At 42.0% G+C, this 24,190-nt stretch overlaps 1 protein-coding gene across 1 annotated transcript; it reads left to right on the forward strand.

Annotated features, from left to right (window-relative positions):
• Positions 1-15: 15 nt before the first annotated feature.
• On the forward strand, positions 16-22,613 carry LOC310890953 (transmembrane protease serine 11D-like; the record flags this gene model as incomplete). The annotated part of the gene is made up of 6 exons (XM_083853274.1): positions 16-488; positions 571-640; positions 1,192-1,385; positions 9,159-9,280; positions 10,014-10,132; positions 22,546-22,613. Coding segments are annotated over exons 3-6 (473 nt in total), but the record flags the coding sequence as incomplete, so codon positions are not given.
• Between the last annotated feature and the right edge of the window lie 1,577 nt (positions 22,614-24,190).

The raw sequence follows: 24,190 nt of genomic DNA on the forward strand, positions 1-24,190 counted from the left end.
GCTGTGCGGGAAGAGAAGGTCCAAAGGAGGATATTAGTACACAGTAACTTTGTATTTATTCACTCATATAAGGTAGGTAACTGCAGCAATGCCCTTTCTACAGGGAGATAAGAGAAGCCAAAAAAGCAGTTGACTTGACCAAAGCAAGGGGAAAAAAAAAACAGCGAGAGAAACAGGAGGTGCAGTGCAGCAGCACTCAGCTTTTCCCACCGTCTCAGAAATGAGTTGTCCAGACAATTGTTCCTCAAATCATGTTGAAGTGCTTGTGAGTGGACCTTTCTGGGGAAAGAGGGAAAGGGACTGTGTGTGACTAGATGAAAATTTCATCCTTCTGTTTTTTCTACCCCTCTGTTACTGAGGATTTTGTGAATGAGTGTTCCCATGAAAGTGACTGGATTCCTGATACTTCACTGAAAAAACAAATGCTTCCAACTTTTTGGCAAAAACCCAAGTGCATCAAAGGCCAGAAGCAAGGAGTTTGGATTCTGGTAATTTTCCATTTTCATTTGGGGATTTAGATGTAAGTGCCGAATCTCTCACCAGAGAATATCCATTTTTTTCCCCTTCCAGCTGGCTCTGAAGAACCAGGTTTGTGCTGGGAGAAGTGAATTCCAAGGAGATTGGTGGCCCTTTTCACAGAGTAAGCATTTTCCACAGGCGGGGTTGTGCCAACCATTACATGACTAACGTGTAATTAGGAGGCCGGATACTTATAGTTGTCATGTCCCTGATGCCAAGGGAGTCCAGGACGGCTGTGGAAGAGCGAGCACTGAGGGAGATGCGGCTTGGCTGACCAAGCCGTTTATGTCTGTGTTTGTTTTTGTGTTGGGCCTTTGTGTTGGCCATCTCAAGAGGCGGGTGACTGAAGTGCGGACAGTGCGGTGACTCTCCCTTATGGCTTTTACAGTGAGTCTATGGTAGAAGGTGCTGCCAGTCAGGCGAAGGCCTGCTGTAAGGACACAATTTGGACAGAAAGGGAGTGCTAGGAAAGGGAAACTTAACACACTTCCTGTTCTGCTGTGGTGAGGAACAAGTCTTCTTGCCTGGGCCGGTTTATCTGCCCCATCCATCTCTGCCTGGGGAGTTCTTTGATGCTGAGCTGATCAAGTTAGAGTCTTCTTATCGACTCCATGCTTACCTCTGTTTGTTTTTATTCCGAAGTTCGCTCTCTCGTTTTGCAATAACCCACAGGGTGCTGGGTGTTGCGCCAGCCGTGCCTCAATGAAGGATCTTCACTCAACACCTTTCCCTTCCCGTCACACCAGTCAATGCGACTCCTGCATTTTCCAGCAGCATTCGCTACGCAGTCCAGACTTCAGTCGAACTGTGGTTGGAGGTCAGAAAGGCTACCAGACCTACCGGGACCTACCATGGGATCTTCAAAAGTAGGTGGTGTGTTTTAACTCAGCAAGTTTTATTTGGAGGTGTAATGTTAGTAGGGGATATCGTTTATGGGAGAGCTTCAGGAAGTGAAGGACATACATAGGTCAAGAAAAGACATTGCTGTTCTCTGCCTTTCCTGCTCTCAGCCCTCATTGTATCTCTGCCTCCCTTCATCCTTTTAGAAGTAGAGTACATCATGGACCCACCCTAAATTTGCAACTTGAAACGGGGCAATAAGTGGAGGGGACACTAAACAGTAAGTTGCAGGCTGAAGGGGAGATTTGGGGGATTGGTTTGAATGAAAGGAACAATGTGTGGCTGGAGAGAGAACTGCAGAGGAAAATCCTTTCTTAGCATGGCCAGGAGCACAAAGATTTGCCTTCTGTTTAGAGAGTTGATATGATAGCTTAAGTTGACGCTTATCTTTCCCTCTGTAATTGTCTTATCCTGCCCCCAGCAGGATTTTATTGCAGCAGTGCAGAATCCAGGAAACTTTTGTGTCAAAATCAAATTTTAACAAGATGATTTTGGGAAAACATGCCTTTTGGTCAGGTCTAGGTGCAATATTATTTCCCTCAAGCTGTGCAAAGGGTCCCAGTTAAAACAGCAAAGACAGCATAGCTACATAAGGAGAAGGTACCCATGAAATGTTCATTGTTAAAGGTTGTTGCTAGAACTTTTAAAGAAGAAGCCACAGTTTCTGAGGATAGTGACCAGGTGTTTTGTATTTGAAAACATTTTATGCGGTCAGAGATGCTGGATATTCTTAGTTTTGTTTTACCGTAACTTAATGTCAAAGACATTGCTGGAAAGTTCAGAGTATTTTTACAAAAAGGAGCCTCCCAGCCACAGTGTTCTACTATGATCTCTTAGATCAGAGTAGGGATCCAATTGTAAATGTAGAGTGAGCTGCCTGTAGTTTGTTGTTTAACACTGGCTCCTGAATTCATGGAAACTTTGCTGCTGGATTGACAGAACTTATTCCTTCTGCACACTTAAGTGTTTTTCTCTTTTTCCAAGGACAATAATATTTTAGTCAATATAGCGTTGACTTTGTCAGGAGAAGAATGAGTTCAGCTTGTGGTACTCAACACTCAAAGATCCCGCTGCCAGTTCAACATCCATACCTTTAAAACTGTGCTGCTCTGACAGTCAGTGAGGAAGAAATCACTTTGTGCATGTTATATAAAGGTGTATAAGTGAGGGTTCTGTACATAGCAGAACTGAAAAGCTATTCCTTTTTCTAGTTAGATGGAAATCTAGTTGCTATGTCTTGTTTATATCAACAGTGGTGTAAATCATTTTAATAACAGTGTGCTAGACAGTAGTTAAACAACATCTAAGTCCAGTTTGGTTGCCTCCTGTTTAGGAAAGGATTTAGTTGTTTAAATAGTTGATTAGATTGTTGTAAAATCTTACGTGGGGAAAATCTGTGTTGGATAACTAAATATTTACACATTTCAGAAAGGATGGAGACTGGTCTTAATCAAAGAGCCCATGTAGCTTGTTAAATGTCCAGATATCTTTGTTGGCCAGGGATATAGGTCTGAGTGTTCACCTGTGAACCTTGCTGTTTGAGCACATCACACTGTGCCTTAGTCTATAATAAGAGTACTACTTCAGTGTTAGCTTTATCCAGCTCCAAGATGTCCCTTTTTACTGCATTTTGAGCTAAGCTGGAACATGTGCCTCCATAAGACCCTTCAGAAAGCAAAGCTGCTAAGGAGAACAGGGTGGAGTGGACAGCCTAGTTGGTCTTGTCGCTCTCACATCGTGCTGTGCCCTGTGGTCTGGGGAGCAGCAGCTTACCACAGCTTCCTTGTGAAGATCTTGTGTGCTGGCAGGGTAAGTTGTAGAGTAACTGGTGCTGTATACGTTAGTCTAAAAGTGAATATGTAGGTGGAAATGCAGTGCCACTTGCACCAATTTGTCATCCGGTAGGTGGGCAAAATAAGTGTAAATTACAGACTGTTGAGGTGTAGCAGGAAATGAATACCAGCCCTGGTGCAAGGACAGTCATGTTCCATTGGTATTAGTGGGAGTTGTGCCTGATTATTGCAGGAGGTAGATGTTCCTGCATGGTATCAAACAAACTTACTCTGCTCAGTTTGTGTGCTCCGGTCTAGACCCTGATTCCAGAAGCTGTAGTGAAGTTCTGATATATGCCAGAACTAATTTGATGACTTTAGAATTGGTACCATTTGTGTTTCCTTGCCACTTTCCCTCAGTTTCTGAGCTTTTCAGACAGAAAAACAAAATTGTGAAGAACTTAATCCTGGGTATTAAAATCTGGTCATCTTCATTACCTGAGCAAGCCCCAGTGTAAGCTCAGCTGCGTTTCTGGCCTCTGCTGTTCCTACTAGAGGGTGTTGCAGAAGTGCCTTACTCTGTTAAGTTTTTCACAGGCAATCTATTTTGGGTCAGTGCATTTTGGGTCAACTGTAAGCCTTTAATTCATTTTGTTTCCATCACATACTTTGTCCATTTCTGTATTTTTAGTTACAGAGATCAGTGTTCTCAATGAAGTCTTGTTAACACAAACCTTGGGATGGCTTAATTTGACATGCTTCCGATACTAGACAATCTGACAACTTCATGTAGTTTGTGGACAGATTTGATGATAACAGGGACAGGTTTCATACAGAAAAGAACATGGGAATTGCTAAATTTCTCTGTCACTGGAAAATTGCCCTGGGCTCAGCTGAATCTCTTGCCTAAGGAGTCTTCTCTGATTTCATCAGGGTTTCTCCTGTGAAGAAATTTGTCCACCTCTGTTCAGTGAAAAAACTTTGCTAGATTACAGCATCGCACTGTTTATCTGCCCAGACCAGCAACTTTTTACTGTATATAAGCTATAAAATAGAGAAAAACCTATTATTCAGCCAGAAATGCAAGCTTCCAAACTACATGAAAAGCTGGATACTTTGGGCCAGATTCTCAGTGGATATAAGCTGTTGCAGATGCACACAATCACGAAGGCAGAAGAGCAATTATTACTAAGGCTGATAAAACACTTTTCATCAATTTTCCTCAAAGCATCTTAAACAGGAATGAAATATCAGACATTTTAAAACTATACAGAAAATCTGCCTGCCTAAGCTTCTTTTATAGGACTATAAACGAAAGACATTTGATAATCCACAAGAAAACATCACTTCTAGGTGGCTGTTTTGGGTTTGGTAGTTGCACTGTCATGTCAACAACTTTCTTTTGCAGACGCTGCTGGTGCTTGCATGCTGAAGCAGAGGCCTGTGCTGTTTCACAGTGCGTGCTGACTTAGCTAGACACAGGCTCTGATCTGAAGTTCACAGCAGCTAATGGAGGGCAGATAATTCTCACAAGCGTCAGAGCGTGCGTTCTTCCCTGGCAAGGGCTTTCCCTCTGAAGCAGGAGGTTTGACTCACTGGAGAGGGTTTTAAATCTGCTCCTTTGGAAGAAGTGAACTTTAATTCCGAGATGTGGAAGAGTTGCTATTTCTTTCCTAAATTAGCAGTTTCAGGCTGTACTGAGGCAAGTATGTGAATGGTTTATTTAATGTATTTATGACACTTTTATTAAATGGCATCCATAAGAAACTAGTTAGGGTATTAGATAAGATTTTTAAATTGTTGAAACTTTTTTTTTTTGATACCCCTCTGTTAATGAAAGTCAACAGACAACTAGCTGACCACTGTGTCCTTGCCATGTGTGGCTTTTAAAATTTATAAGGGGGAGGGATCCCTCTGGTTTTGTGTTTATTGGTGTGGGCTTCTTATTCAGAAAGAGGTTTCTTGGGGGCTGCTTTGTGCTCATGATGGGGGGAGCCCAAACACTGATGTAAAATGTGTCCCTTCAAATCACCCACCACCACTCAGGAAGTCTCAGTGGACATTTCTAGGAAAATAACCAGCAGAACGCCAGATGAAAAAGCCACTAAATTGTTAGGAATTATTAGGAAACAAAACAACCAAATGAAATTGTTATGCTAATGTGGACAATTTTACATCTTTTGTTTGTTTGTTTGTTTCTCCTTATCAGCAAACTTTTCACTCCTCTTCCTAATCAGACAAATTTTAAGCTGGAATTGGCAAACAACCTTTTGCCAAGGGATGAAACCCAGTCCCTGACTGCGGTGTATTTAAGATTACTGCACTGAGGTAGAGGGCAGGACCATGAAGGCTGCAAGCAGAAGGGACCCTAACAGAAAACCCAGTGAGGTCAGTGGGAGATTTTCAGCTGATTTTTGGCTCAGGCTTAAAATCTCCGTTTCTCCTGGAGGAAACTACTGACTGCTGCTGTAGGGTTTTTAATCCTGCTGTGTATTTCTGTTACACTCCCTGTTCCTTCTCTGTTGAACAGGTAGTTCCCAAGGGGTTAGCAGAGACTGCTTGACTCTTGACCTGAGAACATAATTTCCTGCCATTGAACTTGTATCAGCTCTCTGCAGTGTTCAAGCTCTTGGTCATGTGAATCAAAGCTATTTCAGTTTTGGGATAGTTACTTCTCACGTGTCTTGAATCCCTGCAAGTACTGTCTCACTTTTCATTTGACAACGTCCCATTGTGTAATAATTAATCTTTGAGGAATGAACCTTAGGAGACAGAGCAGAGCAGCAATACAACTCAAACCTAGTGGAAATGGACAAGTATCAGCCCAGCAAGCTCTGTGCTTTTGTCTCCAACACAGATCTTTGAAAACCTGGATTTGAAATTCAGTCCACGCATCTTTTCAAATGGAGAAGTATCCAGTTTGTACAGATTAGCCAAACAGCCTAATCAGGGACATTCTAGTCATAACATTTTTTTTTAAACAAAGTTTTGGCTTTAGAACAAATTAGTGATGGAGAGCAAGTCTTTAACAGTCCTTTCATGCTTTTATTTAAAAGGAAAGGGAAGCATTTATTCAGAAAAAAAGGGGAAAAAGACATCTCAGTTTTTCCCCAAACAATCCCACCTCTATTAAGTGACTTTCTATGATGTATTTGTTGAATTTAGTCAGTTAAGAAGCTGTTCAATTTAGAGCCTGATGAAATGGTGCTCTCAGAGAGGTTTCATGAATTCAGTGGAAGTCATATAGTGAGTAAGATTACACATATAAGTAACTGTTGTGGACTGAGGCTTGTGTTTACTACATGGAACACAAAAGGGAAGAAATTAAGAATAAGGATATAAAAAATAAAAATGTTTACACAAAAATGCTGAAAAAGTTTGTAATATATAGAACGTTCTCTCTCTGTAACTGTGTCCCAGCCATGTTACTTCTGGTCTGATACCATTCTTTCACTGATACGATAGGCAGTTACTTCTTCTCACTCACCTGCTGTGGTGTGGAGTTGGCATTCAGCCTTTTAAATGGGCTTCTCAAACCCAGCATTTTGGTCTGGGGCTCTGCCAGGATCGTTATAGCTGAAAGACCTTCTAAGTGTTTTTCCTTCTGTGAAGTTTGAGGAAGGCAATTGCTTTTTTAAATGAAACTAAGATAATGAATGTGAGTAGGTCGTGTCAAGTTAGCTGTGTTTTTTTGTTTGTTTGTTGTTGTTTTTTTTGATTTTTTTTTTTTGCGACTTAGTCTCACTGCAAGCATTGTAGAAATATTTGCAAAACACATTGTCCATGCAGAAGACAGAATGTCTTAGTTTTGACTATTAGCTGCATAGAATCATAGAATATCCCGAGTTGGAAGGGACCCATAAGGATCATCGAGTCCAACTCCTGGCACCGCACAGGAAAAAATAAAAAGCATAAACTAAAGCTGAACTTGCCACTCACTTAATGAACTAAGGTAAGAGCTACTGCTACACCCACTAGGGCTTTGAGACCTCTCAGACAATAAGCTGAGTCTTGTTAGATCCTGATTTCATGTAGCACATCTATAAGGGCTACCCCCATAAATGAATGTTCTCCATGGAGACCAGATTCCAGGCACCACAGCGGTGAGTGATCATTGGAAGTTTAGTTAAATTACTCTGGCTTTATGTTTTAAATAAACAGAGAGAGCAAATGTAGTAGTACTAGAGATGTTAAGGTGTGGTTCTCTTAGATTTGTTTTAATCAATTTTCTGACCAAAGTGCTTATGAAATCTCTTCTCAAAATATTTAAATTATCCCTATTTTATTTTATCCCATTTCCTATTTGCTTTCCAATAACTGAGATAGTTGTCCCTTGGAAAGAAAGATCAGTTTATGAGGAAGTTAGAGGCAGTTTCCTATATTTTTCTGTATCTGACTCTGAACACTTGTGAGCCCATTGGTCAATCAGTCTAGAAATGTGTGGCTTGAAAAACAGGGTAACATGAGGCGTGAGGAAAAGATGCTACAGAGATTGACCAGCCAAAGTCTCTTCAATTATCAAAGGCAGTTACTGTATCGAGCTATTTCCTAAATGTTCTTGTTAATGAGACAAAGCCCTAACCATTTATACCTACATATTCTTCATTTCTCCATTTAGTGTTTTAAGAGAACTTCCATGCACTAGGCTCAGAAATAATGTTGGAGCTGCTCTTCACCAAACTCTTAACACAACCGTTTCATTTTGGTGTTATTTTTTTCTGCTGTGGATCTACAGATTCATTTTGAAGAAAACCAGATGAGATGAGAGTTTAATAAGCTGTTTTAGAGTATAGGAGGAATGAACTCTAGTGTATTTAAATTATTCCTCATGAGGTGTTCCAGAAGTGAGCTATATTATCTTGTTACGAATGTGGGAACTCACTGAGATCCCTTCATACCCTCAGGAGAGGGTCCCTGTAGTCTTGTTTTCTAGCTGTACGTGGAGCTGGAGGTGTGCATGTTAGCATGAGTGAGGTGGGTGGCTCTAGTAGGAATGACTCTTTGCCAAAAACTCTTCCTTCCTGTTCTGTATTTTGTAATGGCTGATAACATCATAGAAAACATGGCTCATGGGATCTTAAGATGTCTTTGAGTTCATAGCCAAAGGCAGAATTTGCTCTAAATAAACTTTTGGGGGCAGATTTGTTTAAATATCATACTGACCTATTGACTTGCACTGTGTTAATTTGGATTAGCACCTGTGTAATTAAGAGCACAGCAGAGAGAAGTATCCGGCTAGGCTTTCTACCTGTGTTCCCTTGTCTGCTCACATGTCCCTGCCCCCTTCCCTGTCATTCCATCCCTTCAGCTAATACTGCTTAGTACCATGCTTACCTTTCTTTTTGGATTTGGCCTGAGTAAAACAGGAAGCACACGCTGTTCCTCCAAAATCTGTTTGTCTTTTTTTTGTGTGTGTGTGTGTGTGTGTGTCCAGCCCTGCTTTTCATGCTGAAATAAACCGAACAGCTTGGGTAATGCATAAATACGTACTATAGAAATGAAGGGGATGGGTTTTTTTTCCAGTTTTGTTGCACTAAGGAGCAAAGGCACTAGTATGTCTGTGATAACTGACTTGTTTAACCTCTTGAAAGCTGCTTACATTGCTGTACAAGAGTTCACTTAGCTGAAGAATGAGAATAACAGTTTTATTCTTGGAAATTTCCAGTCAGGAAAGTCCTTAGTGGGACACCTATTTAATTGAGCCATTAAAACAAACAAACAAACAAACGAAACACCTGCATCTGTTTTCTGTGGCTCTTGGCATATGTCAGCATATATTTCAAAATAGCCTTGAGTCATGGTTTCATTTTTAAGGGTGTTGGGTGAGAAGTCACTTAATACTAGTGGGAAGAATCAGCTTATACCAAGGGAGAAAACTTTAGCATCTGCATCTTGTGTTTTTTTTTGTTTGTTTTTAATTGAAAAGCACCTCTTAGATATTTATTTTTTCCTTTTTTTTTTTTTCAGAATTCATCAGCCAGCCATCAAAATAAGACATCTCGAGCCCTGGAAAATTGCTCTAATTGTTATTGGAACAGCAGTGGCAGCAGCCATCACCATTGGTCTCCTAGTTTATTTTCTGGCATATGGTAAGTTTTACAGAACTTACCACTCTTCTGTTACTCTGTTAAGTGCATCTCTCTTGTGCTATTTGAGGTCCACAGTGCTGGGAGTTTGTTTTCCATCAGTCTAACCAAAGCTTATTTGGGGAAAATCCACTGTCTTCTCTATCACTCTTTCCATCCTCATTTAGCATCTTTGTAGGTCTCTTCTCAGGAGCATTTCCTTCTGTGCAGGGTGGTTAGGGCTGTGGTTTCTGTTGCCTTTCACTCGCTTTCACTCCTTTCATGTCTTCCTCATGATCTACTTCTGTGATGAGGTCAACACATGAGCCTTCTGGCCTCTGTTAAGCGAGTGACAAGCTAAGCCTCCCGCTTGATTCTACCCATGGTGTTTCCCCGTTCCCCTGCCCTGATCCCCAGCAGTTGCATGCCAGTGCTCAGTGTTGTGTGGATAAGTGGGCCAGGAAGAAAGGCAGCTGACCAGGAGGATGCTACTTGTGATTCTGTGTGCATGTACTACTGGTCAGTCAGAAAAGTAACTGCTGGAGAAACTGGGCTTTTTGTTACTACTTGGCACAGCCCACCCAACAGAAATGATTTCTTGTTCCTGCGTTCCCAGCTTTCAGAATTTTTATTTGAATGGGTTGGGTACAGGTCAACCACTCCACGGACATCTATGCAGTCAGCCCCAGACCCTTCTGTAAGTTCATGGGTCTCGGTGCATTGTGAGTATTGCCTGTTCCTCTTCTCTCCCTTGCAGATCAGAAGCTGTTCTATTACAGCGGCAACGTAAAAATCAGCAATATCCGGTACAGTAATGAATTGTCCAGACAGACCTCAGGGAAGTTTAGAGACCTGAGCGAGAGGGTTGAGAGACTGGTAAGTTGGGACTGTTGTGCCTTTCCTTTATTAAGGACTGTGTGATGATAATGTGAATAGATCACGAGCCTTTGGTGCATCTTGACCCCCCATGGTTAGCAGACATGGGCAATGGATAACATGGGAGTCGTGTTCATACCTGGCAGACCAAATCCACTTGTTTTAGCCCATTTAGTAGATATTTGCAATATTCTCGGCTTCCTCTTACATCAAGAAACATTTCTGTGCCTTCTCCTTCCCCAGCCTGTCTGCTGTATGCACTTCCACGTGTATATATGCAGCATCAGGCACACGAGAGACCAGCCTATACTGACAGAGCTCATCAGACTCCAAATTAGTTCCCTCCTCCCCTACCATATAGCTAGCTACCTGGCACTGCTTGCTGGCTTTCCTGCTACCCTGCTGTCTCTAAGGAAAGCATGCTTTTACACCCTCTCCTTTACGGGGTGGGGAGCGTTATCTGTCAGGCTGCTGCTGATGTTGAGAAAACAATACACAAGTCCTTTTCCTGCTCCTTTGGTATGTTTTGTTGGGAAACTCTCCTACAAATAGTAGAGGGTGCTCATACAGTAGCTATGGAAATAAATAGATACATTGCAATTTCCTTTCTTGTTTTCTCTTTGAGACACTTCCCCACAGATGATAATTACAGAGTTCAGCTCTTTACAGCCATAAGCATGTGATTGTGCTTGTATCTTTTTGTATTTCATTCATTAGGGTCTGATACATATCTCCTACCTCCTGTTTAGCAACCTTGCACAGATACTCAGTTAATAGGACAATCAATGCTTTGCTCCCCACTGTCATTTAATTTAGGGACGTGCCATTTGTTCATAACAAAATCTGAGCTGTGTTGAACGTTGTCCTGGAGAAGCAGGATTTATCAGTGCTAACGTCTCTTCCCAACTCCACTGCTGAGGGCCTTGGAGATCTTGGTCGAGTTGTCCTCCTCTCATGCATTTGTTTCCCTTCTGCCCCATTTGCCTACCAGGGACTGTATTGTTTTTCACAAGATCTGCTTCTGGTGCATGTCTGTGTGTATAGAGTCTTACATAAGCTGCGTTTACTTAGGTGCTACCAATTGACAACTGTTACCTAATAATTGCAGGCTTTTAACCTTGTGATAGGACCTTGGAGAGGGAATGTTCTCCCTGAGCAAGGAGACATGTATTGCTGAGGGGGGAGGAAGGCCGGGACTAAGGAGAAAGCTTTGAGGAAGAACACTTAGTGAGTAAAGTTGAATCCCTTTCTCCCACTTCATTACTTTTTTTTTTTTTTAAAGTCTCCTTTGGCAAGGAAACACCAATTTTAGCCAAGAAGTTATTTCATACATTGTCAAGTGCAGTCAGAATGTCCTCTGAACCTGGCTGTTAATTCAGATACTGGAATAGAAGCTAGTGTTTTAGAAACGTTGTCTCCTTTATGGGTGTCAAGTACTTCTGACAGTAGTGACAGTAAATACTGGAAGGAATACTGGTTGAGCAGTGAGAAACGTAATTTCAGAGCATGTTAATTGTACCAGATAAGTAATGCCATAACATGCAGACAGAGAACTGTTTCCTTTCCCTCATTCCTATGACTTTTCTTTTAAGTGGTCTTTAATTCAGGCATTAGCTTCTACCTCAGTCTTTCAAATTTTCTGAGTTCTTTGCTAGGTGAGACTGAGATTTGTCCATAAGTTGTTTTTTTTTTAAGTGACTCCATGCACTAATGAACAACAATATGCTCTCTCTAAGTCTGATGCTGCCCAAGCAAAACCCAGTTAGTGGTGTTAAAAATCAAAGCAATCTTTGTAGAAGCAGAAATATCCTCTTGACTTCTTCAGACAGCTGTCTCAGAACACCTACATTTTCATCAGCAGCATTTTCACACCGTCTTTTAAGTAGAGGTGGAGGGAGTTGTGGGTTTTTTTTGTGTTGTTTTGTTTTGTGTTTTTTGTTTTGTTTTGTTTGTTTGTTTTTTTAATCATGTTTCCTGATGTGTTTGGTTTTACCAAAATCCTTTGTAGTCTTACCCAGTTGGGTTCAGAGTTCTGGATGTCCAAGCCTTCCAGTTGTCATTAGTAGTAACGATACCTAAGCTCATGTTGTGAAACAGTGAGTCAATGCAGATAAAGGCAGCATCTTTCACAATACTTGGTGCAAAGTGAACAGAAGTGAATCATCTCCGATAATCAGAAGCATTCAAATTACCCGAGTTAGTGCAACTCCCTTCGAGTGTTCCCTTCTCTGATCCCTCCCTGATGAAGCCTCCTTTGTTTGTCCCCAGAAAAACCCTGAAAGGAGCTCTTCTGAGTGTTGGTGTTTCTCGAGGAAAAATGTTTTTGATCCTGTAGAGAGGTCATCCTTTGCCTTCCTTGGGACTAGCAGAAAACATTCTGGTGTTTGCTTTGGTTTCCACAGCTGAATAGTAACACCCATTATGCGAACGACATTCCCTACTCTCTTATCTCATTGAAGGCGGAGGGAATGCAGCGAGATCATGCCAAAGAGCTGATGAAGCCAGTGCACCAGTCAACATCGCAGGGCTGACTGGAAAGTCTGGAAAATGTATTGTGGGGTGGAGCTGGGGGGACTGAGGAACAGATGATGAAAGCTATCTGCTCCTTGCATGGCTTCCTACAAGCGGCCATAAGGGTTCCCTTTGTCTTCTCTTGAAAGAGCAGAACTGACTGAATGCCACTGTGGGAAGAGATGTTCCAGCCTGCCAGAGCCTCCTTGTTTTTCTAGCTGGACCAGTCGTTCTTCCCTTCCCAGCCTAAAATGCACTGTGCCAGACCTGTCTCTCTTGAGCTGAGTACAAAGGGCACAGTTTCAGCCTTAATGGCTTCTTCCACAGGTAGCCTCTATTTTCTAGTGGGTTCACTTATGTGCGGATCGGCCAAGCATTGTCTTAGATGCCACTGTTTTCCTACATGACCATTACTCTCTGTTTTTCTGTAGCTCCTGCACCAGGCTTGGGGTTTTTTCTTCTTGCACAAAATCTCTTCATTCTGCTTTTGAATTTCCCAAGTGTGTCTTGAAGGCCCTAGCCACCCTCTTAGTAACAGGATCTGTGGGAGACATCCAAAGCCCTATTCCTAAGCTTTTCTTCTTCATCCGAAGACCCCGAAGTGCAGCAGGAGCTGAGACAGCCAGCTCTAGATAGACCTCAGTGACCGGGATGATCCCGGGCAGCAGCACCCACTGCCCCGTGTGCAAGGAGGAAGGTGGAGGTCATTTGGAAAGCAGTCTTTGATACCAAGTGAAGGAGTTGTGTGTTGAAGAGGACTTGAAACGAGCACTTTATCAAGAACCATTTAAAGAGAAGTTGCCTCAGCAGAAGGCTGGCAAGTGTCTAGTTATGAGAGAGTAATAGCTACCAAGCAGCCACAGCATGTGGCCCCTTCAATACATGGCTGGTTGCTCAACAGAAGTGACTACCAGCTTTTACTCTGCCCACCAGTGACTTGCAGATGTACCTGTTTCCTATCCCCTACTCTCTCCTGCTCCTGTGTGACTTTAAGCCAGGCTGTGAGTTGGGTGGATGGATGTTCCTCTTGTAGGAGTGCAGCGTGGCTCCCTCCTTGGCTATGGGGTGGCTGGGGGAGACACAAGGTGTTTGTTTTCTCACCCTCAGTGCCTCAAGCCATGGAGTGGAGTGTCACGGATTTCCCCTCCACAAGGTACCTTGGCTCTCCCCCTTCCTGGTACCATCCACAACCAACACAAAGCTACCTGGCTGGATCTGGGCAGAGTGGCTGGGGATTGCATTAACTGGATAGCTAGGCACTTTCCCTGGAAAACTGTCTATCCCAGTGTTTCTACTGAAGTCATGGAATTTCTTAAGTAATTCTTGCCTCTGAACTCAATGCTGTGTCATGACATCTCTTCTAGAAACAGACATCTTGCTTCAGTGATTTGAAGTGAACAAAGAATCTTCTGTGTTCTTAACTACAAACACTGGGAAAAGTTTTTGATGGATACAGCTCTTGAAACGTGCCCTGTCTGATAGAAATTAATCAGTGAGGTTTTAGTTTAGAAGTAGTGGCTCTGAAGCGTATCGCACTTGCAATACCACATGAAATGCTTCAGAATGATTCTGATGACTGTGCCTGTTCTTGGTTGTTTTAAGGACTCGTTGACGAGTCCCTGTAATGGAGCTAGGAAGGAAGGAGACAGTTTTTTCCCCTGGCAGATGATGTCTGTTGACATATTTCTCTGAGAGCAGTGGGGGGGCAGGCAGGTCCCTGCACAACCCGGCACACAGATCTCCTGCTCTTTGTGCTACTAAAGGCAAGCAAGAATCCCAAGGACTGTCAAGTGCAGCATTTGGAACCCAGTAGCTCTTTGCTGCTCTGCACCTTTCCTGACACTTTGTGGCCACAAATGGGGCTTGTTAGCTGAATCCAGTGCCCTTAGCTGCTTCCACCACAGAAGACACTGGTGGGATGCAGTGGGAGCTGACTCCATCCTTTGCATCGTCAGTGGTGCAGTGCAGGTTCTCAGCGGCTTCAGCACGTTCCAGTTACAACCAACCAAAGCACGCTGCAGCCTCCCAGCTCCCAGGCACTGATGTCTCCACTGTACAGATGGGGAACTGAGTTGGAGAGAGCTGAGAGGCCAAATCCGTAAAGCTACTTCAACACCCATGAAGAGATCCCCAGAGACAAAAGAATTTTCCTGATCATCTGTAAGCACTTGAAAAGGTTTCATTGGCACACGCAGGTTTTACTCACCCTCATCACAGTACTCGAGTTTCTGTGAGCGTTCCTTCAACTCCTGTGTAGACACTTACGTTACTGTGGAAAATAGAGCTTTAACTCTTGATAACCTTTTTTGGCAGTTAGATTATTCTTCAGCAGGACACTTCTCATAACTGAAAGGCTGCCTCTCTGCTTCATATCCAGTTATAAGCTTTCGATCATCGTGATTTGAGTTGTGAATAGCTTACAGTCCCATCTGCAGGGACAAAGCCTTCAATACTGGCTAAGCTTTCCATGTGAGATGAATGAAGTCTGACTGAAAGGTCTGGCAGTAGTGAATGCGTAGGTGAGACTGCTGTCTCATAGCACTTAGCCTTTTTGGGGTCAGACATGAGACAAGTCTTCCTGGGGAGCCAAACTGTGTGTTTTTTGGGAGACAGAGGAAGGTGAAATACAGTCTCTTTACAGCCAAGAGCTAGTAGCAAAGCTGACTGGAACTGTACACGAGGTGATCATTGCACCTTCCACGGAGCTGATAAGGTAAAGCTCAGACGCATGTGGTTTGCTCGATCGATACCTCGTGGTCTGGAGGTTAATTCAGCAGTAGATCCCCAAGCCAGGAGTTTTTTGAAACAGTCCTAAAGACTGTATTTGCTCTGGGAAACCAGGCTGTGAGGGCTAATGTACAGGTGATAACTGAGCATGTCCCAGGAAAGGGAGTGTGCTGAAGTTCAGAGGAGTCTAACTTGACTTTTTTTTTTTAACAGCAAGTTGAAGCAATGGTCACTACAAGTATCATGTAGCTTCATTTGCTGCATGGGCTATTTCCCTGCCCACTGCCCCTGCCCTTGTAAATTATATCTTTTTCCCCTCTCAGTCCCTGAAACATTGAAGAAAATTGAAGATAAAATAGTCAGATCACACAGAAATTATAGTAGCTGCAGCAGCCAAATCTTTCTGATGACTTTTCAGACAAATACTAAGTAAGTTTTTAATAAGTTTCAAAAGAAATTTGTTAGTGTTTTCAGATATAGTCCCAAATTTTAAAACTTTATTCCTTATTTAAACCTGGGTATTCCTAGGCACTGCATACAATCGCTGAAGTACTTGCTTAGTACTAACATGAGGCAAAAAGGTAAGAACTTCTACTGAAAGTTTTTCTTGTTCTTCACTGGTAGCATTTTTATTTAGAAGTATGCCTGTAGTAGGAAGACAGAAAAAAAAAAGTTTTTTTAAATGAAAAATTAAGAGTTAGAGATTTTCTGACAATAATTTCCTTCTTTTTTTCCCTTTTTTCTACAAAATAATGTTGTAAGATGAAAGCAATATTATTGTTTTCTTTGTAGAAAATATTTCTAAGGAGCACCGTGAGGAAAACTCCTAGCATGAATTTAGAGTATTTGACAACTTCTGTTTGGAAAGCTTTATTTTGAGGGAACACTTGCAAAGTGGAAGCATCGCCCTTGGATTAGCATGACACAATAAGGGTGCCCTCTATGGGTGATCAAGGCTGTAAACAAAGCAGAAAGCAGCTTTCCATGGTAATTCAGCCAAGTGGGAAACATGGCAGTGTGACAGTGGGCAAGATGACAGTTTGATGGCTTGTTTATTTGGCGCTGGAATTAGAGGTTGAGGCTACACTGAGCACTACAGGTGTGGTCTTAAAGACATAGGTGGAATGCTGTATGCTGAGAGAGGAAATAACTCACAGAAAGCACTTGCTTCTCACTTGTAAACCTTTTTTTTTTTTTTTTTTGTAAATTCCCGTTGAAACCAAAGGAAGAAAGACTGCTGGTAGAGGCATATGCTGTATTGTTTTCAAAACTAAGGTGCTTTCTTGTTTTGATTTGTTTCCAGTTCTTCCTGTTTTCACAGGTCACAGTAACACAGGGAGCGGAAAAAAAAAAAAAAAAGAGGAAAATATGATGTACTTTCACTGATGCAGTGTAGTGCATGAAGCTGCTGTTTCATGATTTTCCTACCAGTAAGATTTCAAACTGTTAGTGTGTTCTACCTAAGCAGCATTTCTAGGATGAAATGGCTACAGTCATCAACAGTGTGCCTAATATCCATCTTTCTTTCTTTAACTTATATGTAGTGATTCTTCAACTTCTTAATACCATCAGATTTTCTCAAGTAATAAACATAAAAAATGATTTCTCTTCCCCACCCCCACCCCCAGTTAATCAAGGCAGAAGGTCTAAAAAGCGCGTACAAAGGCTGCAGTATCATACCATGACACTCTCCGTCCCCCAAAATAAGTAACTCGAATTCAGATCCAGTGTGTGACAAGATAAAGAGGTGTAATATGGGCACAAGGAAAATGGATGTGAACGTGAGGTGGAAAAAGGAATTCAAAATGAAATAAAGGGCAGTTATCGATAGTGTGTGTGATTAAAGGTAGAATCTTATCTTAATTATAGACCCATGATCCAGAATTACTACATTGTTTACTGGTAATTAAATGAATGAAGTGATTCAGGATGTGAACTGGTGTCACTGAGATCAAAATCTGGCTGGTCGAGACAGTAGTTGTTTAAAACATGGTGTTGTCAAGAGGGAGAATCCAATTTCGGTACTGTACTTGTGTGATTGGTGCTATCTGGGCACTTGTAACCTGACTACATGACTATTGATCTCTCCTAGATCTATCCTAGATTTTATAAATTAGCCTTGTCCTAAGAGCTGTTCATTCCTGTATTTCAACTTCGTACCAACTTTTTTGGGGAAAAACCTACTTTTGGGGGGAAAGAAAAACAACCAACCTTCTCTGGATTTTGGCCTAGATGGGTTTCTATCCAAATTTGGATTTTTCTCTCCAAATTTTGGAAAATCTCTTTCCCAAGTGGACAAAATTTCAGTTGCAGTGTGAAAGTTTTAGGGAGCTAATTACGGACAATTGAAAGCTGGGAGTAGGGATGGGAATACTCAGGTGACCTTAATTCCAGCTGTTGCTATTACATGGCTATAATGAAACCCTAATGCCATGACATGCCTTTCAAATTGGTTGCACTAGGGATGAGCATGATACTTTAAATCTTGACATTCTTCCAGGTATTAGCTTTCTAAATTTCTTCCATCTGAAAGACCAATCCCTTTAGGAACTATTGTGTGTGGTCAGTTGTTTCTATTGCAGCCGATGCCTCAAAGAACTGTCCAGCTGAGCTCATTGTAGTGCAGTCAGTGCTTACTCACCTCCCAGCTTTAGCAGTTGAGCTCGATTAAACTCTGTGCAGAGTTTTGTGATGATGTTTGCAGATGCATAGGATCACGCTGCCCTTGCCCACTGTGCTGGGTATGACACATGCTGTCTTTGTGTGGTTTCTGATGGGAAAGTTTCTGATCTTCTGGTTTGCTGGAGGCCTGCAGATTATTACACTCCCTCTCTTTCAGGTCCATTCTCTTCACCTCAGGCAAACAGTGGGGCTTTATGGTTGCCACTGCTGTGAGTAATTGGTATCTCTGTTTCTAAGAGGATGGTTATGTCCACGTCCTGGTTCAGGACAGGGCCAGGTTCAGCTTCTCTTGCTGTCCCTGTCCAACTGTCTTCCTGCCCTCTTTTCCTTCAGTCCTTGGTAGAGTTCCCAACTAACCCCTCAATTGAAACGGTAGAGGATATACCAGGCTCCCAAGCAAGCTGCTACTATGTGACAGTCAGCTGCTGGATCTCTCAGCAGACTGTGCTGGAAATTGGCCACTGAGTTCGATGGTAGGGGATTAACCCCACTGATTAGTAGTAATTTGTGTTGTACTGTTACTGTAAAGTACTGGAGGGGTTCACCGGACCAGGCAACATGTTCTAGTTATTTATGGTTGGAAAACTTAAAAAATTCATTGATAATAGGCTTTACTTCCCAAGGAGCTATCAAGGCAAAGGGAAGAGTGTTAGCATGAAGATAGCTGTAGAAGGACTAAACTGGTGGCAGGCAGAAGATGCCTTTCAACATCCCACATGCGTAATTCAGTGGGTTCAGCAAGTATCTCGCACAAGTTCTGTCAAACTAGATTTAAGAAGAACTTTTTTTTATGAATCTTTACCTTGTGTGCAGTGACAGAACCGTGTGTGGTGGGAGAAAGCAAGGCACACCGACCTTGCTGGGTCACTTCCAGACCCAGCTACACATCTGAACAATCCCAGCCCAGGTCAGCTTTGTCCCACAGTGGAGCAACGTGATCGCTGTCGCACGTGACCCACTTACAGAGCTTGCTTTTCTTTTGGGTCCCAGGGAGGCAGGGTGTATCAGCCGAACCTGACATCACGAAAAGCTTTTGGTAGGTTGCTCCGGGGGCTCAGAGGGCTGGCCCTGCTGACATGGTGTGACACAAGAAAAAGAGGATAATGATGAGATCCAGAGTCACCTGAGGCAGAATAGAAAAACAAGTCTTGCTCATCAAGGTGTAAAACTTCTGGCTGCAAGGAACAAGGAAGAAATCTCCTTTGTGGCTGGGTTTGTACAGGTGGGAGTGTTTAGCCCTCTTCTTGTGTCTTTGTTACTGGCCACTACTAACTACTGTAGAAGCGTAGATCAAGCAGAGTGCAAGGGTGAAGTCGTTTGTCTTAGAAAATGTAATGCACAGAGAGAAGCTGTGTTCTTTTTCTTTTTTTTTTTCTTTTTTTTTCTTTTTTTTTTAAAGCAGTAGTCACCATCCAGCAGCTGGTAGACAATGGCCAGGAAAACAAGTGATCAGAGGTGAAATTAAGGGATCTGGACATGACAGCATCTCTTTTCAGTGGCTGCAATCAAAACAAAATGCTTTAAATGAGTGTAGGTGCTCAGTGGCTGCAATCAAAACAAAATGCTTTAAATGAGTGTAGGTGCTTCACCCAAGCAGGACTGGGTCCCACCTAGTTACTGGGCAAAGTTCTAGTTACTTTTGCTTCCAGGGTTATGACTCAGGCTGAGAAGAAAGCTATAGGCACATTGGAGAAAAATGTTTATTGTTGGCTATGGGTGTGAAAGTTTTTACCAGATGATTTATGGTAAAAATGTGGGATAGACAATTAATCTTTGCGAGCTATTATCAGAAGGCATCTCTCTAAGTTTTTTCCTCTTAATGTAAACTCTGTATGAATATAAAAGAGTACATTTGGGACAGATTCATATCTGTCAAGTTAATTTATCAGCAGGGTGAGAGTTAGGGGCCACAGTGTAGACATTTGGCTAGCATGCCTTTCCCAATAAGATATGGCAGGTTACAAAAGTGGAAAAAAATTCCTGGTCAGGTTTGAAGGTGTTAAAGAGTCTGTAAGAATAACTAGAGACAAACACTCTTCACTTGGTGTTTTTGATCTATTGGTGATGTAGAACTAAGGCAAATCCTAAGAAGGAGAAAATTAGTGACTGTGTGTAACAGGAAAATAGGTTCCTTTCTCGTTGAGATATGAAATTGTGAAAGAGAATGGAAGTAACGCAAATCCAGTAATGTTGGTATCATTTTAAATCAAACACTTACTGTTCCTCCATAAAATAACTCCAGCATCCCTTTTGAACTTCCTGAAAACAGTATCTGTTGCTGATAGTCCAAATTGCATTTGGACTCCTTAGATTTTTTTTTTTGTAAAAAAAGTGTTGTGTGTAATAGTTTTTTCTCTGATGTCACTGAAAATCACTCCGCCGCAGGACATAGTGTTCCTGACCAGTCTGCACAGAACATCTAGGAAGTGGTCCAGGATGAGGAGAAAGCTGAACGTGTCAAGAGTAAAGAATACACAACCACATGAACTGCTCAGGCTGTAGCAAATGTGTGCAAGAGAATGGGGAGCAGAAGCAAGGATCCACATTTCTGCTACAGAAATGCAAGTGGCAAGTGTAGCAAAAACACTTGCATTCTCTGAGATGAGAGAATACAGATGGATTGAAAATATAATCACCAGGAGGAGATACAGGTTTCAGACATGTCGAATTAACTTCACCCTCCCTTGCAAGAGATTGCAAATTCTTGCCTAAGTGTAAAATCAGCCTGCTTTTGCTTTTCTCTTTTGCAATGTAGAGGCTTGACATGTACAGCAGCACAGCTCAAAGCTCTCTCTCGTTTGCACGGTGCTTTGTGCTCTGCAAAGTCTCTGGCCCAAAGATCTCTAAGTCTTTGGAGGCAGTGCAGCCGAAGATAGCACGCGCCATTGCACGCCACGAAGCTAGCAGCGCGTCCTTCTGCTAACACAGTCATCAGTGAAGCATTTGAAATTGTTACAGGAAATACAAGCAAATAGTATGACATATATTTAAAAAAAAAAAATCTCATTTTGTCTGAGGACAAATACTTCCAATATCCAAAGTGTGGAGAGAGGGGTGAGGGAAACAGGCTTCAGAATTACAGGCAACATAAAACTATTCTTAATTTCTAAATGTATGCCTATTCTTAATTTCTAAATGCATGTATGAAATGCATTTTGCATATACAGTAGCTTGTTGCACTTGATATGTCCACTATATCTTTTTTCCATGGAGTTTTGTCTGTTCTTCTGAATTCCTTAGTAATTCCAGATAACTGTTCGTAACAGCAAGATATCAGCCCAGTGTGTGACCAAGAATGTTTTTTTCCCCCTAGTGTGTGCTTTTCACCTTAAAACCACTCAAAATAAGGCAGTTTCAATCTTGAAATTATTCTATACATAGCAATGTCAGGCTTCATCTTACAGAAGCCAAGGTTGAAAAGAGGAGATTTGTGAGAATCACACCAGATTTCTTACTTGTTTCTGAATCTGAAAGACATTACCATAACTTTGATTATTCTTTTCTACTTTTTTTTTTTAAGGGCTGAAAATGTGAAGACTTGGTTCTGAATCAAAGAGCCTATATGTGCTAAAAAAATACAAACAAAACAAAACAAAAAACTTACATGATTTTGTAAAGCATTTCTAAGTTTTTGTTTGTTTCTTTCTTTCCTGTAACACATTTGATGTTTACAGGGTGTATGCATTAGATTTCCTGGGTCTTGCTGGTACAAGGAACTGCATAACTCACTTGTGACTTTGCTGTTTCTCAATACTTCAGTGATCCCAAACTATTCCTGGCAGAATTTCTTGCCCTGTTATATTACACTGCATTGTCTCAGACTGGTCACGCAATCTTGAGACAACATTCAGCCTTAAGCAGGATGTGGTTAAGCAGATACCAGCAAAGATGTCATTTGGGCATTGATTCCTAACACTCAGAAGTTATAAAACAAGTCCAAGGCTTCCTATTTCAGATGAGAATAGCATGTGGCAAATAGCAAGGGTGTTTGGGGAGGGCTGCAATTTGAGATCACTGATATCCTTAGTCCTATAGAAATTTAAAGCAAAGATAAATGTTCTATCAGAAAAAAAAAGTCTACAAGAGAGGTGCAGTGCAGAGCACAGCATGCTGTATCCTTTCTGTAAGCCTTTTTGAGAAGGATATGCTTGGGGAGGTTGCTGCAGCATGTTTCGCATGTTTCCAGATGTTTATAAACATCCCTAATTATGCCTAGGAGTGGATAGGATGGTAGTCTAGTGGAACACTGATGTAGCCATAGGATATTGAGGAAAAACAAGCTAACTTTTTGTGATGTGCCTCAACTAAAATGGGGAATAGCAGAGGAAAGTCTGTGACAAATCTTATTTAGAGGTTGGGCTGGATTGTGTTTCTGTGGCTCTGTAATCTGTGATTTTGTAACCGAATGCTTTTTTTCTGAATTCTCATTCCAGCAGTGCATCCCTCCCCCCTGTTTTTTTGTTGTTAATTTGTATTTTTCTTTTTTTCAACAGATGGACAAGACATTTCACAATTCCATTTTAAGGAAAAAATACGTCCGTTCACGCTTAGTCAGAGTGAGGTATGTGAGATTGTTTAAAAAAAAGAAAAGGGCATACAATTGAGATGTCATGAAATGCTCACCAGGCACCAGGTCCAGCTAGAGAGACGTTTGATCTGATTCAGTATGGTGGATCTTATGTATGACTGGAGCATAATCCCCCACTGAGTGTAATCTTAATTCTGCTCAGTGCATAAGCAGATGCCTAGGGAGCAGCAGCAATACAACCGAACTGTTGTGGAGGATAACTGCTCCTCCGTATGCTTCCTACCAGCTATTTACCACTTGGGACTTCCTGAAAGGTTTGTCTGCTTGGCAAACCCCCGCGGAGCTCTTTTCTTTCTTTTTGAAGACTGAGAAACCTGGGTCTGTTCAGCCTGGAGAAAAAAAGACTGAGAGGGGATCTTATCAATGTGTATAAATACCTGAGGTGTGGGAGACAGAGGGATTTGGCCAACCTCTTCTCAGTGGTTTGTGGGGACAGGACAAGGGGCAATGGCCACAAGATAGAGCACAGGAAGTTCCGCACCAGCATGCAAAAGAACTTCTTCACGGTGAGGGTGACGGAGCACTGGAAGAGGCTGCCCAGGGAGGTTGTGGAATCTCCTTCTCTGGAGATATTCAAGGCCCGTCTGGACGCCTACCTGGGCAGCCTGCTCTAGGGAACCTGCTTTGGCAGGGGGGTTGGACCCAATGATCTCTCGAGGTCCCTTCCAACCCCTACTATTCTATGATTTTCTCTTTGGACTCCTGAACTTCTTGCACCTCCATCCTTCAGTAAGGAGTTTCTTGCAAAGAACCACCTCCTTTGGATCATTTGATGGCCCGTAGTTCTTGTTTTGGGAGAGGTGGGTGGTGAAAAGTAGGTTTCTATCCTTCCTCTCCAAGCAATTAGTGGTATCAGACTTTTCCCTCATGTCCTCATATCTCTTTTCATTCCTGTACCCTATGAGCTATTCTCTCTTTTTTTTTTTTTTTTTAAGTTGAAAGTTCCAGTCTGCTCAGCCATTCCTTGCAGGAACTGTTTCTTGTCACCTTGCTCTGAATCTGCCCCTGCTCTTTGAGATGAAGAGGTCAGAACCATCACTGGGATTATGATATTGCAATTATTTTCTTGTTTTATTTTATTTTATCTCTATTTGCCAGTAATATCTAGCTTTTGATTTGTGTTTTTGACTACTGTTGACTACTGAAAGTGACCTTTTTCATAGAAATCCCTATTGTAATACTAAGGTCTTTTTCCTGAGTGAGTGCACATCACTCCACAAGTGAGCTTTGTGTCCTAATAATCACATATCAAAGATGCAAGACTAATGACAGCAGCCCCAAAGATCTTATTGCTGTGAATGTATTTCTCCTTGTTCTTCCATGGTTTGTGGAATCCGGGCTCCCACTCTATCTTGGCTTAACTCCCACTTAGGCAAATCATACAAATTGTTATTTGAATGTAGCTTTAGGAATGTTTTAGATACTGATGTGCTGTAAGTGCAGACAAAGTGGTTTAAAGATCTGACAGGTCAATCGGTAGGGAGAAGTAGTATCTTTCATAACGTCTTGTTCCCAAGAACAGACTGAGGTACTTGCTGTGAGGTTTGTTG

This window comes from Anser anser (assembly GCF_964211835.1).
Source record: "Anser anser genome assembly, contig: HAP1_SCAFFOLD_650, whole genome shotgun sequence".
NCBI classification, from domain to species: Eukaryota; Metazoa; Chordata; class Aves; order Anseriformes; family Anatidae; genus Anser; species Anser anser.